The following is an 18,981-nucleotide window of genomic DNA, read 5'->3' on the forward strand; positions in this document are numbered from 1 at the left end:
TGAGGCCACACCTGGAGTACTGCATACAGCTTTGGTCTCCTTATTTAATACTTGCATTGGAGGCAGTTCAGAGAAGGTTCACTCGGTTGATTCCAGAGATGAGGGGGTTGACTTATGAAGATAGGTTGAGTCGGTTGTGCCTATACTCATTGGAGTTTAGAAGAATGAGAAATTGAAACATATAAGATACTGAGGGTACTCGACAATGTAGATGCGGAGAGGATGTTTCCACTCATGAGGGAATCCAGAACTAGGGGGCATAGTTTAAGAATAAGGGGTCGCCCATTTAGAACTGAAATGAGGAGAAATTTCTTCTGAGTATCGTAAGTCTATGGAATTCTCTGCCCCAGAGAGCTGTGGAGGCTGGGTCATTGAATATATTCAAGGTGGAAATAGACAGATTTTTGAGTGAGAAACGGGTCAAGGGTTATGGGGGGAGAGGGCGGGGAAGTGGCCCTGAGTCCATGATCAGATCAGCCATGATCTTATTAAATGGCAGAGCAGGCTCGAGGGGCCATATGGCCTACTCCTGCTCCTATTTCTTATGTTCTTAGGTACTTGCAGCACTGGTCTGCAGTTCTGGGGTAAGAGAGTTGGCACTCGATGCCAGTCTCTCCACATGACCCAAGAGACATGATTTTTGAGGTCCTCTCCCATGCAAACTCAGTCTCTCCTGTGTTTGGTCTCCGAAAGAAGGGTTTGGAGGTCAGGCACTAAAAATGGTGCGTTCTTCTTCCCTTCCTCCATGCGTTGCCTTTTCTCCCATTTTTAGCTCTCGACAGATTCTCCAATGGAAGATATTCTTAGAAAGTGGGACAAAATGACATCGGACCCATTGGGTCAACTCAATGATCCAGACACTTTCCCACTTACCTGCTGCTCCCCAGCCTACTGCTGCAGCCCTCGGCCAGAACTGGCTTTATAAAGGCCTCACTCATTTCCAGGGGTTTTACTCTGGGGGTCCTCCACTGGATATGGGAATGAGTTGACCCATGAAATCCTGACAGATTCAGCTCTGTTGAGCATTGATGAGCACAATTCCATTGGTACAAATCTGCCGCAACAGTGGGATTTCGGAGCCAGTGAATGTTTACCGATTTCAGCTAGGCTTCAAAACTTCGCAGTCTGTACCTAGTTAGCTGACCTTAACTGGGGTTGTCACAGGGCTGCTACAATTGGATTCCGAGTCCTTGGGTTCAAGGGAGGAACATTATCCAGGGGTTCTGTTCCTGACAGCTGTCCTGCAATTTGTACTAGAAGTTCCTGGAACTAAGTTCTATATACAGTGAAACCCCATGGCCAACATGTAAAGAAAAGACTTGCATTTCGATAGCACCTTTCACAACCTCAGTACATCCCAAGCACTTTACAGCCAATTAATTACTTTTGAAGTGTAGTCACTGTTGTAATGTAGGAAATGCAGCAGCCAATTTGTGCACAGCAAGCTCCCACAAACAGCAATCTGATATTGTTTTGTTGATTGAGGGATAAATATTGGCCAGGACATCGGGGATAACTTCCCTGCTTTTCTTTTGAAATAGTGCCATAGGAAATATCCACCTGAGAGAGTAGACAGGGCCTCGGTTTAACGTCTCATCTGAAAGTGCAGCACTCCCTCACAGTCGTGTCGGCCTCGATTTTGTACTCGAGGCCCTGGAGTGGGACTTGAACCCACAATCTTCTGACTCAGAGACGAGAGTGCTACCCACTGAGCCACGGCTGACACATTTTTACTAAATGGCAATGCAAGGTCCGTACAGAAGAAGGGAGTTTCTTCTTCTCTACTCCAATAGCCACGTTAGGACTAGCAGTTAAAAGTTTTGCACCGGGCACAAAAGAAAACAATAAATATGTCGAAAGACTCAGTCAGCCAGGGCCCTTGCATCTGGTCATTGTCCAATGTCCCCACTGGAAATGCCCATCTGTGGATGAGGACAGCAGAAGTCTTGGTCATGATGCTCCTTGCGCTCAAATTAACCGCTGACATGCAAATATGAAAAAAAACTTGCAAGGGATAGCAAAGCAAGCAGTAAAAGATTTTATAAATATAATAAGAGAAAGAGAGTGGCAAAGGGGAACATGGACCTATTAAAGACAGGTGTAGGTGAGACGAATCAGGAAATCGTATACTTTGTATCTGTTTCCACAGTGGAGAAAGGGGACTAAATACCAGCGGTACAAGAGAACTTAAAATGAATTCAAGGGGATGAATTTTGTGGATTTAATATAAGTGAAGTGATTGTAATAGAGAAAGTAATGGGAAATAAGTTGGAGAAATCTCCAGGACCTGATTGTCTACACCCCAAAGTATTAAAAGCGATAGATGAGGAAATTGCAGAAGAATTAAGTCACAATTTTCTAAAGCTTTCTAGGTTCAAGAATTGTGTCTTTGGATTGGAAAATTACAAAAGTCATTCCCATTATTTGAGAAGGGAGGGAGAGAGAAACCAGGTAACTACAGACTTCTCTGTTCAACATCAATTGTGGGGAAGTTACTGGAATCTATCAGAAACAGAGTGATTAAGAATGTGGATGAGTATCAGTTGATCAAAATCAAGTCAGCGTGGATCTGTGAAAGGTAGGCCATATCCAACTAATCTAATGAATTGTTTGAGGAGGTCACTAGCGTGGTGGGCAGGGGAATGTTTACGGATGGTGTCTATATAGAATTCCAGAAGCATTTATAAGAACATAAGAAATATGAGCAGGAGTAGGCCATACGGCCCCTCGAGCCTGCTCCACCATTTAATACGATCATGGCTGATCCGATCATGGACTCAGGTCCACTTCCCCGCCCGCTCTCCATAACCTCTTATTCCCTTATCGTTTAAGAAACTGTCTATTTCTGTCTTAAATTTATTCAATGTCCCAGCCTCCACAGCTCTCTGAGGCAGCAAATTCCACAGATTTACAACCCTCAGAGAAGAAATTTCTCCTCAGCTCTGTTTTAAATGGGCGGCCCCTTATTCTAAGATCATGCCCTCTAGTTCTAGTCTCCCCCATCAGCGGAAACATCCTCTCTGCATCCACCTCGTCAAGTCCCTTCATACGTTTCGATAAGATCACCTCTCATTCTTCTGAATTCCAATGAGTAGAGGCCCAACCTACTCAACCTTTCCTCATAAGTCAACCCCCTCATCTCTGGAATCAACCTTGTGAACCTTCTCTGAACTGCCTCCAAAGCAAGTATATCCTTTCGTAAATATGGAAACCAAAACTGCACGCAGTCTTCCAGGTGTGGCCTCACCAATACCCTATATAGCTGTGGTAAGATTTCCCTGCTTTTATACTCCATCCCCTTTGCAATAAAGGCCAAGATTTCATTAGCCTTCCTGATCACTTGCTGTACCTGCATACTAGCTTTTATGTTTCATGCACAAGTACCCCCAGATCCCACTGTACTGCAGCACTTTGCAATCTTTCTCTATTTAAATAATAACTTGCTCTTTGATTTTTTTCTGCCAATGTGCATGACCTCACACTTTCCAACATTATACTCCATCTGCCAAATTTTTGCCCACTCACTTAACCTGTCGAAGTCCCTTTGCAGATTTTTTGTGTCCTCACACATTGCTTTTCCTCCCATCTTTGTATCGTCGGCAAACTTGGTTACATTCCACTTGGTCTCTTCCTCCAAGTCGATAATATAGATTGTAAATAGGTGGGGTCCCAGCCCTGATCCCTGCGGCACCCCACTGGTTACTGAATGAACCATTTATCCCTACTCTGTTTTCTGTTCGTTAACCAATCCTCTATCCATGTTAATATATTACCCCCAACCCTGTTGTCATGTATGTACATGCTGTTTGTAGCCACCAGATGGTGTCATTGTTGGAGGCCACTGAGCAGCAGGGCAATGGTGCTGCTCTGGTATAAAAGGTCAGCCATTTTGTGAGTCAGGCACTTTGGACTGTAATAAAGCAGAGCCGAGGTTGTACCTTGTTCAGTTAAACAGTACTCAGTTTGTACCTTTATTGCATACATAAAACCTGTTAACTTTTATTTTGTGCAGTAACCTTTTATGTGGCACCTTGTCAAATGCCTTCTGGAAGTCCAAATACACCACATCTATTGGTTCCCCTTTATCTACCCTGCTCGTTACATCCTCAAAGAATTCTAGCAAATTTGTCAAACATGACTTCCCCTTCATAATCCATGCTGACTCTGCCTGACCGAATTTTGCTTTTCCAAATGTCCTGCTACTGCTTCTTTAATAATGGACTCCAACATCTTCCCAACCACAGATGTTAGGCTAACTGGTCTATAGTTTCCTGCTTTTTGTATGCCTCCTTTTTTAAATAGGGGCATTACATTTGCAGTTTTCCAATCTGCTGGGACCTCCCCAGAATCCAGGGAATTTTGGTAAATTACAACCAATGCTTCCACTATCCCTGCCGCTACTTCTCTTAAGACCCTAGGATGCAAGCCATGAGGTCCAGGGGATTTATCCGCCTTTAATCCCATTATCTTACTGAGTATCACCTCCTTAGTGATTGTGATTGTGTTAAGTTCCTCCCATAACCCCTGACTATCCACTTTATTTGATAAGTTCCGCACAAGAGATTATTAGCGAAAATGAGAGCGCACAGAGTTGGAGGTAACTTTGTGACAGGGGTCAGTAATTGATTGGTTGGTTGGGGGAAGGGGGGAGTGGAGAAGAGAGAAAGTAGGGATAAAGGGTTCATTCTCTGATTGGTGGGATGTGACAAGTGGTGATCCCCAATGATCTGCACTGGGACCTCAACTTTACACCCTATATATTAATGATGAAGGGCTAGAAAAGTGCATATCCAAGTTTGCAGATGGCAGTAGGCTAGGAGTCACAGCAAGTTGTGCGGATGGCTGCAGGAAGTTACAAGGATGCACAGACTAAGTGAGTGAGCTAAACTGTTGCAGATGAAGTTTGGTGTGGGGTAGTGGGATCCAAGAAAGACAAATCAGAATATTTTCTTAATGGTGAGAGACTAGAAGCTGTGAAGGAGCAAAAAGATTTAGGTTTCCATGTACACGAGTCACTAAAAGCTAGTGCACAGGTTAAAAAGTAATTAAAAAGGCTAACGGTTGGTCTTTATTTCAAGAGGGCTTGGAATACAGAAATGATGAAGTCATACTTTGGTTGTACAGAGCTTTGGTCAGACCCCATGTGAGGCACTGCATTCAGTGTTGGGTACCAACCCCAGGATATATTGGCCTTGGAAAGGGTACAGCACAGATTCACCAGAATGAAAACAGGGCTTAAAGGCCTAATTTATGAGGATAGATACATAAACTTGGGTTGTATTTCCTTGAGTTTAGATGGTTGAGAGGTAATCTAATCAAGGAATTTCAAATGATGAAGGGATTTGATAGGATGGGTGTCAGCCGTTGCTCAGTGGGTAGCACTCTTGTCTCTGAGTTAGAAAGTTGTGCGTTCAAGTCCCACTCCAGAAACCTGAGCAGAGGACCGAGGCTGACACACCAGTGCAGTACTGAGCAAGTGCTGCACTTTCGGATGAGACGTTAAACCGAGGCCCTGTCTGCCCTCTCGGGTGGACATAAAAGATCCCATGGCACTATTTTGAAGACGAGCAGGGGAGTTATCCATGCTGTCCTGGCCAATATTTATCCCTCAACCAACATCACTGAAACAGATTATCGGGGTCATGTAACTCATAACTATTTGTGGGACCTTGCTATGTGCAAATTGGCTGCCCCATTTCCTACATTCCAACAGTGACTATTTCAAAGCTCCGTCATCGGCTGTAAAGCACTCCGGGGCATCCTGAGGACCTGAAAGGCGTTATAAATATGAAAGTTTTCTTTTCTTTTAGAGAAACTCCTCTGGTGTGGGAGTGCTAAATCTTATAATTACAGCTGGGCCATTTAGGAGTGAAATCAGGAGAGCGGAAATTTGGAACTCCCTCCCCCAAGTGTGAATTTGGGTCAGTTGAAATTTTCAAGACTGAGCGCGATAGATTTTTGTTGAGTAAGCGTGTCCAGTAATCTGGAGCAAAGGCGGGTAAATAGAGTTGAGATACAGACTAGCCATGATCTAATTGAATGGAAGAGACTCGAGGGGCTGAATGGTCTATTGCTGTTCCCACCTTCCTACACTACAATCTAGTGCTGACAAAGAATGGAGGGGGTGGCTCCTTGCTCCAGAGGAACAGTACGTAAGATATAGGAGCAGGAGTAAGCCATTCGGTAAGATCATGGCTGATCTACCTCAATCCACCATCCCAGACTATCCCCATATCTCTTGATTCCCTTAATATCCAAAAATCTTTTGATCTCTGTCTTGAATGCACTCAACGACTGAGCATCCACTTTCCTCTACTTGAGTTGGTCCCTTCAGGCGAGAAGGGTGGGTGTGAGGGTGAGGGGAAGGGGGAACCAGAGGAAATAAGTGTTTGTGGTAGGGCAATTGATTTTATACGCAGCACTTGCCAGGAAACGTGCAGCAGTCAGCTCATGTACTACATGGGCTTTAGAATAGCTGCCCCAACATGGAGCCACCGAGGTTTGAGCTTCAGACCAACGATCTCCCGGACGTCACATCTCCCAGTCATTCCGTCACAGCGTTGCTCTGCAATCTGACTGCACCAACAGTGACAGATGGCAACACTTTGCCGCAGCTCAAAACAGATTAGCAAGGGTCTCTCTGTGTTTGAGGGACCAATTACCACACAGTACCCTCAGGGAGCGCATATCAGATGTTCGCCGGGGCTAAATAATATTTGAATTGAAAAAAAATCTTCCTCAACACCGTATTCAGTGTTTAATGTCAGCAGGTTGTAATTAGCTAATTAAATGAGTGGGACTGACAGAATGGCCCAGTGGGGGATGATGTACCACAGACAGCTCCTGAAATATGAGGAGGAAACATCTTGGAATATTAAGTGCCGAGAACAGTTAACACCTTGCGCTTTAATGAAGAACTTTTGGTGTAGGTTGAGAAGGGTGTATTAACAGACCCGACTCACACTGAGGGGGTCCAGTCTTGTGCCTAAAGTTAGTTAACAAAACATATACAGTCTTTCCTGAGAATAAGAAGAATTTCACATGCCCGCATTAACACATTTTGTTGTTAATATCGCCCAGTACAAATTCAATCCATAAGCTTTTTCTTGGTATAGATTTTCTTTCCTCCTCTCCTGAAGGTGTTAGCAATTGCTGGGGTACAGTTCCACAGGTGATCTCTGGCAATTAATCTTTCATATGACTAGGTGTGTCCGCAACCTCATTGCTGTTTGTCGGAGCTTGCTGTGCGCAGATTGGCTGCCGCATTTCCTACAGCAGTGATGACACTTCAAACGCACTTCATTGGCTGTAAAACTCTTTGGGATACAAAGTGCACCGCCCGAGGTTGGGATGTCCTGAGGTTTTGAAAGGCACTATATAAATGCAAGTTCCTTTTTCACTTTCTTCAACCACAGTCATTCCCAAAGTGCCCTTGCATAGTTTTTTTTCCCCTCAATGCTCCTGAGGGTCTTGATGTTATACAGTTTCATGCGCACTTATTGGCCCCTGAAGTAGTCATTATTGGTTGCTTTTAGACTGACCTTAGTGGAGTACTAGAGCACTCAGTGCCACCCTGTCATGTATGTACTTTTGGGATCACTAGCCACTAGATGGCGTCACTTGGAGGCCATTGGGCTGCACGCACGTGTGTGCAGCCCAAGTATAAAAGGCCAGCCATTTTGTATATTAGTCACTTTGGGCCTCCTTAAAGCAGAGCCAAGGTCATACCTCTTGGAGTTAAACAGTACTCAGTCTAACAGTTATTGCATACACAACACACCCCAGACCGGCTGCCTGGAGGGTCCATTTTTTTTCCGAATCTGCCTTGGTCGATTCTTGGCAAGAATCCAGCAAGTTTACATTGGAGCTGCTCTTGAATTCACCGGGTCCTTGCGTTGGAGACTGTCAGCGCAAGGACCCCTCTGAGGCCGTGAAGGAGCGACACGCTTGTAAGTCTTGACAGCGAATGTTAGCAGGTAATTCAATCAATGGGTTGAGGGGGAGGAGGAGGTGATATCACAGATGAACTCCATCTTGTCCTCACCCAATGCCCACACACACTCTTTCTCATCCTTATTTTCAAATCCCTCCATGGCCTCACCCATCCCTATCTCTGTAACCTCCTCCAGCCCCACAACTCCCCGATATCGCTGCACTCCTCCAGTTCTGCCCTCTTGTGCATCTCGGACTTTTATAGCTCCACCATTGGCAGCTGTGCCTTCAGCTGCCTGGGCCCCAAGCGCTGAAATTCTCTCCCTAAATATCTCCGGTTGGGGTGGAGTGTAGAATGTTTCAGTATAAGGGATGTTGCAGTTGTGTGAGGCGGACTGGTTGGGCTGGGAGTTCTTTACCTTTCCGCCATTGTTCATTGCTTATTGGTTTATATGTAACCTTCAGTGCTGCTGACCGAGGGCCGTGTGGCTCTGTGCCGGCCGGCGCGGACACGATGGGCCGAAATGGCCTCCTTCTGCGCTGTGGATTTCTATGTTTCTGTGTTTCTAAATCTCTCCGCCTCTCTACCTCGCCTCCTTTAAAGATACTCCTTAAAACCTGCCTCTTTGACCAACATTTGGGTCGCCTGTCCTAATATCTCCTTATGTGGCTCGGTGTCAAACGTTGTTTGATAACGCTCCTGTGAAGCCCTTGGGACTTTTTTGCAATAAATACAAGTTGCTGTTGTTTCATATAAGAGGAGCTCATTATAAATTAATGTCATTAAATTTTAACCAGCTCCTCGCTATCTGTCATTAAACATTCATTTTAAATGCATTGTAAAATCAGACAAAATGATCTAAACTTCGGAATCCCACAGGCACTGGGAACTCCTGCGGAAAGTATAGCCATGCCGGTTTATATGACATTAGAGACCCCTGTAAGTTTCCTCTGCAGTGCCCTATTCAATGGTAATGTTCCAAAGCTGGGGAATCTGACAGTATCATCTGGATTTGTTTGCTGGTATCAAATGGAAAGACCTTTATTATTAATGGGCGCATCACTTATTCATGCTCATTACAAGCAGTTAATGAAATGTCCTTCACTAATGGCCGTCTGCTGACAGTTAGGGTGTACTGATCTGCTCTGTCTGCCAAAGGTTTTATTTCTGCACCAGCCTCCCTAACAATCACACTTCCATCAGCTGCAGCCCACCACAATGAGCTGCCTCATGCATATTTCACAGGACATAGCCGGGGGTGGGGGGAGAGACTGTGCAAAGGGAAAGCACCTGATACTTTGGAATAATGGAACAGGCTTCAGAGTCAGTGCCTCACCAGACCCCAGGAACCGGCCTGCCCACCAGATCCATTCGAGGCACTCTGAGACGCTGTTGTTGCAGCAATCCTGGATTCTCAAGACCAAGAACATTGCTGGAATTAGAAAGTAAAATATAACACATGGGTCTTTGGGCTCAGCAATTGACTCATTAAACAGACAGAAGACCAGCAACTAAAGGCTCCTGCAAGTGCACACACTGTTCTTTAGGCCACCCCCCCCAAAGTTGACATGTGCACTCGATGTCATCTGAAACTTTAAGCCGCTCTTTGTTGTCTCTTGCAGCTTGTCCGCTCCGACATATGGTTCGTAGGTGGATCCCAGGGAACTTTGGATACTCACGGCTATTTGAAACTTTCATTAGGGTGAATGCTTGATCCAGTGTTTGAGGTCGTGGCACAAACTCCATTGTCCCGCGTTACTGCCGTCAATTTGTATTTCAGCATTTCATAGAATCGTATAGCATGCAAGGGGGCCATTCGGCCCATCGAGCCTGGGCTGGATCTATGAACTTAATCCTACTTCCCCTGCTCTTTTTCCACAGCCCTGCAATAATTTGTTCTTTTCAAGTTGTTATCCTTTTGAAAGTTACTATTGAATCTGCTTCCACCACTCCTTCAAGTAGTGCCTTTTATCCATCGCTAACAATTTATCTGTGGAAAAATTTATGGAAAGAATTGTATGTGCGAAGAAAATAGAATTTGTGCATTCAGCTATATTGTATGTTTTTTTAAAGAAACAAACGCAGCAAAAAGACTTGCATTTATATAACATCTCGTCACATCTTTCAGAAACTCCCCATACAATAAATTTACTTTGAAGGAAGGTTGGAATTTTCTTCGGCGGAGGGGATGGCAGGGTGGGAAACCCGGGAGGCCGAGATTCCAGCAGGCTCTGCTGACTTTACCGGCAGGGCCCAGTTTGAATGTGAGGCATTGGTTTCCCGCTCGCAGCCAGCCAGCCAGAAAGGCCGGCTGGCTGAGGGTGGATAGGCCTCAGTTGCGAGGGATCGGTTCGAAGGAGGGATCGCGGGTCAACAATTGGCTGGGGGCGGGGCGGATGGGAATCAGGAAGGAGGAGAGAGGATTGGCGGGGTGGGGGGGGGGGGGGGCGGGGAGTTGTAGGATCGGCAGTGCATCAAGGAGGTTGGGGATCGACAGGCAATGTGGGGGGAGGGAGGTGGTCGGGAATCAGGGAAGGTTTGGAATTGCCAGGGATTGGGGGGAATGGGGGGGGCTGGTCTGCCAGGGATTGCAGGGACGGGGTGACGTTGGCCTCATCATTATCGTCATCGCTGGGAGGGAGGAGGCGGGAGGCCTGGGGGGGGGGGGGTGATTGGAGGCCTCGTGCGGAGGTCTCCGATGGTGGGGTTGAGTTAGATATTCAGGCGTCTCTGGCAGCCATCTAAACCTGTTGTTAGGCCCTTTGAATGAGGTGGGGGCCGAACGCATGTTCAGGGAACTCTCTATAAAATCTGTCGGGACTGAGCGCTTGCTCCGCTCGGCTTTATGGATCCTCTTGTAGCCTTATCGGTCGTCCTTAAAGGGATTGCTGGACCCTGCCATCAAAAAGGAATATAGAACTTTAAAAAACTTACATCGATGTAAAACTGTCGGCCTACAATCGCCCCCCGCGATCCCCAACCTTCCCTGATTCCCGACCACCCCGCCCCCCAATCGCCTGCCGATCCCCAGCCTCCTCGATGCCCTGCCGGTCCTATAACTCCCCCCCCCCGGCTCATTCTCCTCTGCTTCTCCCTCAGGACCCACCCAATGGCTACTGCTAGCAATGCAGTCAACCTAAACCTGTTCTTGTCGAACCAGTGAGCTGCCACTAGACGCCCAACTGGCCTCCACAGCTTGACAGACAGTCGGCTGGTGAAGCCCAAGGCCCAATTTTGGGTGGGTCTCTGTGCTGTGACTTCTGCCGCGTGCTCCCATCGTGCTGGCTATCTAAGGCCCCAAAATGGGCCTAGACCAATTTCTAGCCCATAAGCTCCGAATATCGGAGACGTGAGCGCCATTAACTGGGCCAAGCTGATTCCATCAAAGTCTTTCCTTCTTCGATTCCCTGGTTTTCCTTATACTATAAATGCTGGAAGCACACAGCAGGTCTGTCGGCATCGGAAAAGAGAGAAGATTTGGGACTCTATCTGAAATGCTGGGGATGATTCTGCCCCCAATGGAGTGCGGCGCTCGCAGAGGTGCATCTTGGGAAATTGCAGGCACGTGGCCCATGATTTTCCATCCACTGAAACAAATGCACGGAACATCACGTGCTGCTGCTTGTGATGTCTGGAGTAGCTCGCCCTCCCGGAGCCCTGCTCCCTGTCGGGGGAACCAGACCCCAGAATCGACTCCGATGATCTGTACAGACCTGCTGCATATTTCCAACACTTTTGGTTCAGATTTCAGATTTCCACCCTTTTTCTTCCACTTACTATGCTGCGCTCCTCCAATTCTGGGCTCTTGAGCATCCCCGATTTATCGCTCCACCATCGGCAGCCGTACCTTCAGCTGCCAAAGCCCTAAGCTCTGGAACTCCCTCCCTAAACCTCTCTATCACTCTCTCCTCCTTTAAGACGCTCCTTAAAACCTACCTCTTTGACCAACCTGTCCTATATCTTCTTGTGTGTCTTGGTGTCAAATGATGTTTGATAATGCTCCTGTTAAGCATCTTGGAATGCTTTTGTGCGTTAAAGATGTTATACAAATGGATCCTACGTAAACCTATGTAATAAATGCAAGTTGTTGTTTAATGGAACAATGCAACAATGGCATACATTGATTGATTTCCATGTTGAAGGTGTATTTTTATTTAATTGTTATCCCTGGCAGGTTCTGAATGCTGCTTTGGGTTGCCAACCCTCCAGGATTGGCCTGGAGTCTCCAGGAATTGACGGTGAATCTCCCGGACACTGGCTGCGAGAAAAATCATCAGGACATTCAAAGGTCACATGATGAAACCTCCAGGAACACAGTCAACCAAGAATTGGCAACCCTAACGCAGCTTCACAATTTCAAAAGTAAGTCACTTGAGTTTTGACGCGAGGCCAATTTCTCCTGCAGTCGAAGAATGATGCAACAGGAGGTCTTGTGGGTCGTTAGCTTGCTGCACCTTGGCAGTGCCGAGACACCAGGTTTCTCCTCGAGATTTGACCACCTAACAAGCACCTCACATGAAGGAGGCTCAGCGTCGGCGAGTAGATTGTTGGCTACAATTAGGTTGAACAATTAGATAGTGGGTTGCTGTGTTGCAGCTTAATGTTGTAGCTAGTAAATAATGCCTGTAAATTAAGGGCACGATAATTAGTCTTTTAATTGACCAGTAATTACCTACAGCTGTACTTGCCTTGTCCCGTTTACAAATGAACGCATCTGTGTTGTTTTCACACCAATTTATGATGTTTACAAATTGCAAATAGTCCCATGATTCATACACCGATTGACAAAATAGCATTTCCACAGGGTGAAGCTTATCGCTGCCATTTTCCCTTTACAGATCAGTAATATTCAGGTTATAACGTCCCAGAATTTTGTTTTCATAATATATTGTTTTAAGATTGTGCAAAAATAATTACGGTCTCATTATATAGAATTTACAGTACAGAAACAGACCAAGTGGTCCATGCCAATGTTTGTGCTCCAAACGAGCATCCTCCCACCCTACTTCATCTCACACTATCAACATATCCTTCTATTTCTTTCTCATGTGTTTAGCGAGCTTCCCCTTAACTGCATCTATACTATCGTCACCTCAACCACTCCCTGTGGTAACGAGTTCCACATTCTCACTACACTCTGGGTAAATAAGTTTCTACTGAATTCCCTATTGGATTTATTAGTGACGATCTTATATTTGTGGCCCTTAGAACTGAACTTCCCCACAAGCGGAAAAATCTCTACGGCTATCCTATCAAACCCTTTCATAATCTTAAAGACCTCTAGCAGGTCACCCCTCAGCCTTCGTCTCCCTCAGCTAGTGGTATTATCCTGCTGTGAGTATTCATATCCCAATTGCTGCAGGTCAGGATACAAGAAGAAGCTTGTCATCTCATAGGTGATCTGTCACTTGCACGTTTACCCTCCAACCTCTCCACTTCAATCTTTCTGGTTGCTTGGTTCAGTGGGTGGCACTTTTGACTCTGAGTCAGAAGGTTGTGGGTTCAAGGCCCCACTCCGGATACTTGAATACATAATCCAAGCAGGTACTTCAACAACAATTTGCATTTATATAGCGCTGTAAAAGTGGTAAAATGTCCCAAGGCTCTTCATAGGAGTGTTAGCAAACAAAATTTGACACCGAGCCACATAGGACGGGTGACCAAAAGCTTGGTCAAAAGAGATAGGCTGTAAGGAGGAGCGAGAAGTGGAGAGGCAGAGAGATTTAGGAAGGGAATTCCAGAGCTTTGGGCCTTGGCAGCAGAATGCACGGCCGCCAATGGTGGGGCGATGAAAATCGAGGGATGCGCAAGAGGCCAGAATTGGAGGAGCGCAGAGATCTTGGAGGGTTGTACTTCAGTGCAGTACTGAGGGAGTGCTGCTTTCCTGATGATGACTCGTGCTTGGTTAAAGTCCCATGGGCACCAGCAATCGACTGGTATCTTGTTCAATTGCTCAACCTTCTTGGTACAGATCAAGGATTGAATGTGGGATTTTCCTGGTCTCTATGGCTCAGTCCCACATAAAGTATACACGTAAAGACATTGGGATACCCAAATCGCAAATTTAGCCACGTTAGACTATTAAAATCAGATTGGCCATTAATTAATTTAAAGTGGTCACATTTGCTCAGCGGAAATTGTCAATCGCAGTGTTATGTTGGATTTGCAATAGGATCAGAGGGGGGGGGGGGGCGGGTTTAATTTCCTCGGGTTGTTTCTGATTGGCTGTTGAACAAGTTGGTGTAAATTTCCTGCCCGCGCTATTATTTAACTCATTTATAATAAGCAGGTTAATGAATGTATTAGAATAGTGCAGACAGGAATTTAACACACATGCTTTCATCAGTGCACCAAAAATAGCCACAGGTGAAATAACCCCCACCCCCCACCCAGGTCATGTGCACTGTTGGATGGAACTGAGGAGTCACAGCAAGAAAATAACCAGAATGGTGCTGCAAGCAATCCCTTGTCACATCTTTTATCTGACGTTCTTGAACTGCCTGTATTGCATGATAGCTTTTCCGAGTGTTTAGAACTCATTGTTAACAGCAACGCAACCATCTTTAAAATAAAGAAAAAAACAGAGACACAAAAGCCTCCAGGGTCTTGAGATTCAGCTGTGTGATATTGGAATAGAAAAAGGTCAATGCTCTGTTTATTTAATGCGTTAAGCATTTATGCACTAATACCTCACTACTTTCATGGTCCCGGACAGTGTCGTTTTAATGTGATGCTATCTGGCGCAGAGGTCAGTCATTTCCACATTACTCTGAACTAAAACTGCTGATTGCATTTTTCCGCCCACATGGGGCTGAAATTCTCCTGTGCTGGAAACCATTTTGGATATGTTTTGGCCGCCGCAATGGATGTGGTGGCCTATCTTGTGAAATTCAGCTCTTTGTCGTTTTTTTTCGGAGCGGGGCGCAAGTCGGTCATAATGGGGGCGCAAGTGGGAGCGGGACGGAGTTTCTGCCGCTGTCAGTCATCAGCGCCGGGCTGGTGACATCATCGCGCTGGCGCGTCACAGCGTCTCTCCCCTTCAATTAAAGGGGTGGGCCGCTGTGAACTCTGCGTTTATTTTAGTTAGGTCCACTGGGCCACCAGGGAGGGTTTTGGCCAGGCTGATGGCCTGGCACCCTAGAGGGGGTGCCAGGCGGCCTGTTGGCGGCCTGGGTGAACCCGCTGGTATAATTGTCGGGCTGTCCTGGCAGTCGGCCGACACACAAAAATAAGATGGCAGCTGCGGCAGTGCGCCCTCTCCTTTAATGGCGGCTGCATTGCCATTTCATACACCCTGCAGCGACAGAAAAAGCTGTTGGGTGCACCAGTCGGCAACCGGAAGACTTTCTCAGCTGAATTGCGCTTCCAGGGCGGGACATCGGCAGTGGGCACTCTGATGGCGCACTTAGGGGGCTTCGGCAGCAGCGGGGCGAAAGTGGAGGGAGCGAGGCGGATATGGTCACCGCCGGAAAAACATTCGAGGGCAATTGTGCGAACGGCGGCCATTCCACAATGAGCCCTAGCCGCTGCTTTCCGGTGTCCAGAGGCCTTAACGAAAGGGGCAATTTCAGCCCCAATGTCTTTTCTAAGATTGATGCCCGTGCCCTAAGTCAACCCGTTCACCCATCACCCCTCGCTGACCTACAGCAACTGCTGCTCTGGCAACGCCTCGATTTCTCATCCTTGTTTTCAAATCCCTCCGCGGCCTCGTCCCTCCCTATCTCCGTAACCGCCTCCAGCCTCAAAACCCTCCGAGATCTCTGCGCCCCTCCAATTATGGCCTTTTGCCAATCCCTGATTTCCATTACTCCACCATTGGCGGCCGTGCCTTCAGCCGCCGAGGCCCCAAGCTCTGAAATGTCCTCCCTAAGCCCCTCCGCCCCTACCCCTCTCTCCTCCTTTTAAGACGCTCCTTAAAACCTACCTCTTTGACCAAGCTTTTGGTCACCTGCCCTAATAACTCTCTCTGGTTCAGTGTCAAATTCTGTTTGATTACGCACCTGTGAAGCACCTTGGGCTGTTTTCACTGCACTAGGGTCGCTATATAAATGCAAGTTGTCGTTGTTGATTTGGTCAAAGGCCTCTGAGAAACTCATTGTTTACGAAGGTGAGCAAGCCCCAACATGTGTCACTGAAGTCGATGTTTTTATTTTTATGTTACAAAATTAAAATCCGTGCCAAGGAAACTCTAAATCTTTCGTGGTTATGTAGAAAGGCTGCTAATGGGTCACTCTGAGAAAACCTGCAGGGAGAGAGCGAGAGAGCACAGCAGCTGTCCGCAGAGATCTGCCAGTGAATGCTGTCCATCTCTCTCCCAGGGTCACACACACTGTTTGTCCAGATTCCCCGCAGGCTTTTCACACTCCCTTTTATTTTTCTGTCCCTCGCTAAATGAAATCCATAATCAAGCTAGAGGGCAACCCAGGCCATAATACTCTCCCCTTGCACCTGCTAGCTGGGGCGACACCTGCCAAAACTACGGCTTAAAGTCAGCTTGCAGCTATTGGAGAGTAAAGCCCGTTCCCAATTCACCACTGCAGCAGCTCACAATGCTGGTAATATTGTTATGAAAATGTCTCTCGCTCTCCCTCTCGCTCGGAGATGACAAGGCGGATCAATGAAATATGATACTTAAATCCGCAGGAATGCCGATTGTCCCAAGGTAGAAAAAGGGACTTTATTTTTGTTATGTAGGTTCCCATGGTAACAGCGGTGAAAGGACTGGACTAAACAGCAACTTAAGCTGCGTGGCGTAATTAAAAGGGGGCAGCACCTTTGTGTTGGGAAACCTGTGCAGGTTTTTTGTCGATATGTAGATGTAGTTTGAAGAGTCACCTACAACATGAGTTGCATTTATTATAGAATCATAGAAATTTACAGCACGGCCCATCGTGTCCGCGCCGGCCGACCAAGAGCTATCCAGCCTAAGCCCACTTTCCAGCTCTCGGTCCGTAGCCCTGTAGGTTACGGCACTTTAAGTGCACATCCAAGTACTTTTTTAAATGTGCTGAGGGTTTCGGCCTCTACCACCCTTTTAGGTAGTGAGTTCCAGACCCCCACCACCCTCTGATTGAAGACATTTCCCCTCAAATCCCCTCTAAACCTCACCCCAATTACTTTAAATCTATGGCCCCCTGATTGTTGACCTCTCTGCTAAGGGAAATAGGCCCTTCCTATCCACTCTATCTAGGCCGCTCATACACCTCAATAAAGTCTCCCCTCAGCCCTCCATTTATGTAGCACCTGATCATGCCAGTGAGACACTTCGAAGTGCTCCACATAGCGAATTACTTTTGGAGCACAAATGTGGCAGACATTCAGCATCGACCGCGTCTCCCGGCTGATTAATGCGTGGAATCAAAACCAAATCTAAACAACAACTGGCATTTATATCATCATCATAGGCAGTCCCTCGGAATCGAGGAAGACTTGCTTCCACTCTTAACGTGAGTTCTTAGGTGGCTGAACAGTCCAATACGAGAACCACAGTCTCTGTCACAGGTGGGACAGATAGTCGTTGAGGGTAAGGGGTGGGTGGGACAGGTTTGCCGCACGCGCCTTCCGCTGCCTGCGCTTGATTTCTGCATGGTCTCGGCGACGAGACTCGGAGGTGCTCAGCGCCCTCCCGGCTGCACTTCCTCCACTTGGGGGGGGGGGGGGGGGTCTTTGGCCAGGGACTCCCAGGTGTTGGTGGGGATGTTGCACTTTATCAAGGTTTTCCTCGCCGGCCCTGGCATTTATATAGTGTCTTTAACGTAGTAAAACATGCTCGAGGCACTTCACGGGGGCGCTATCAAACAAAAATTTAACACTGAGCCGCACAAGTAGAAGATGCCACCGAGGTAGATTTTAAGGAGCATCTTAAAGGAGGAGAGAGCAGTTTAGGGAGGGAAATCGAGTTTAGGGCCCAGGCAGCTGAAGGTACGGCTGCCAATGGTAGAGAGATGAAAATCTCACGAGGCCAGAATGAGATAATTTCAGAGGGTTGTAAAGCTGCAGAAGGAAAACCCGCACCAATCGTCTACCAACGAATCTGGTGAGAGATCGCAGAGGCGGTATCATCTGCCGCGCCCGTCAGGCCGGGGGCAAACCAGTGCCGCAAGCGGTGGAACGATTATCGTTGGGTCGGCGAGAGTACGTACTAACTTTTATCGTGCACTGACTAATTCATCATCATAGGCAGTCCCTCGAAATCGAGGAAGACTTGCTTCCACTCCAAAAATGAGTTCTTTGGTGGCTGTACAGTCCAATACGGGAATTACAGTTTCTGTCACAGGTGGGACAGACAGTGGTTGAAGGAAAGGGTGGGTGGGGAGCCTGGTTTGCCGCACACTCCTTGATTTCTGCATGCTCTCAGCGATGGGACTCGAGGTGCTCAGCGCCTTCCCAGATACTCTTCCTCCACTTAGGGCGGTCTTTGGCCAGGGACTCCCAGGTGTTGGTGGGGATGTTGCACTTCATCAAGGAGGTTTTGAGGGTGTTCTTGAAACGTTTCCTCTGCCCACCTGCGGCTCACTTGCCGTGTAGGAATTCCGAGTAGAGCGGTTGCTTTGGGAGTCTCGTGTCAGGCATGCGGACAGTGTGGCCTGCCCAACGGAGCTGGTTGAGTGTGGTCAGTGCTTCGATGCTGGGGACGTTGGCCTGATCGACCACACTGATGTTGGTGCATCTGTCCTCCCAGGGGATTTGCAGGATCTTGCGGAGGCATCGCTGGTGTATTTCTCCAGCGATTTGAGATGTCTACTGTACATAGTCCACGTCTCTGAGCCATACAGGAGGATAGGTATCACTACAGCCCTGTAGACCATAAGCTTGGTGCCAGATTTGAGGGTCTGATTTTCAAACGCTCTGGAGACGGCATTGAACCTAGTCGTCGATGTCTGCCCTTGCTGATAATAGGCTCCTGAGGAATAGAAAGTGATCCACGTTGTCCAGGGACGCGTCATGGGGCAGTGCTGTCTGGCAGGGTCAGGTTGGTGGAAGACCTTTGTCTTTCAGATATTTAGTGTAAGGCCCATGCTTTCGTACACCTCAGTGAAAATGTTGAC

General features: G+C 47.2%; 1 protein-coding gene across 1 annotated transcript in view; it reads left to right on the plus strand.

Annotated features, from left to right (window-relative positions):
• Window positions 1–13,711, plus strand: part of LOC139272964 (endoplasmic reticulum membrane-associated RNA degradation protein-like) — a 100,794-nt gene extending 87,083 nt beyond the window's left edge. The window contains exon 18 of the mRNA XM_070889148.1: window positions 12,108–13,711. Within this exon, the coding sequence (XP_070745249.1) occupies window positions 12,108–12,114 (7 nt within the window). The 3' untranslated portion in view covers window positions 12,115–13,711. The remainder of the gene's footprint in view (window positions 1–12,107) is intronic.
• The last annotated feature ends 5,270 nt before the right edge of the window (window positions 13,712–18,981 follow it).

Source organism: Pristiophorus japonicus, chromosome 9 (assembly GCF_044704955.1).
Source record: "Pristiophorus japonicus isolate sPriJap1 chromosome 9, sPriJap1.hap1, whole genome shotgun sequence".
In the NCBI taxonomy this organism is placed as follows: Eukaryota; Metazoa; Chordata; class Chondrichthyes; family Pristiophoridae; genus Pristiophorus; species Pristiophorus japonicus.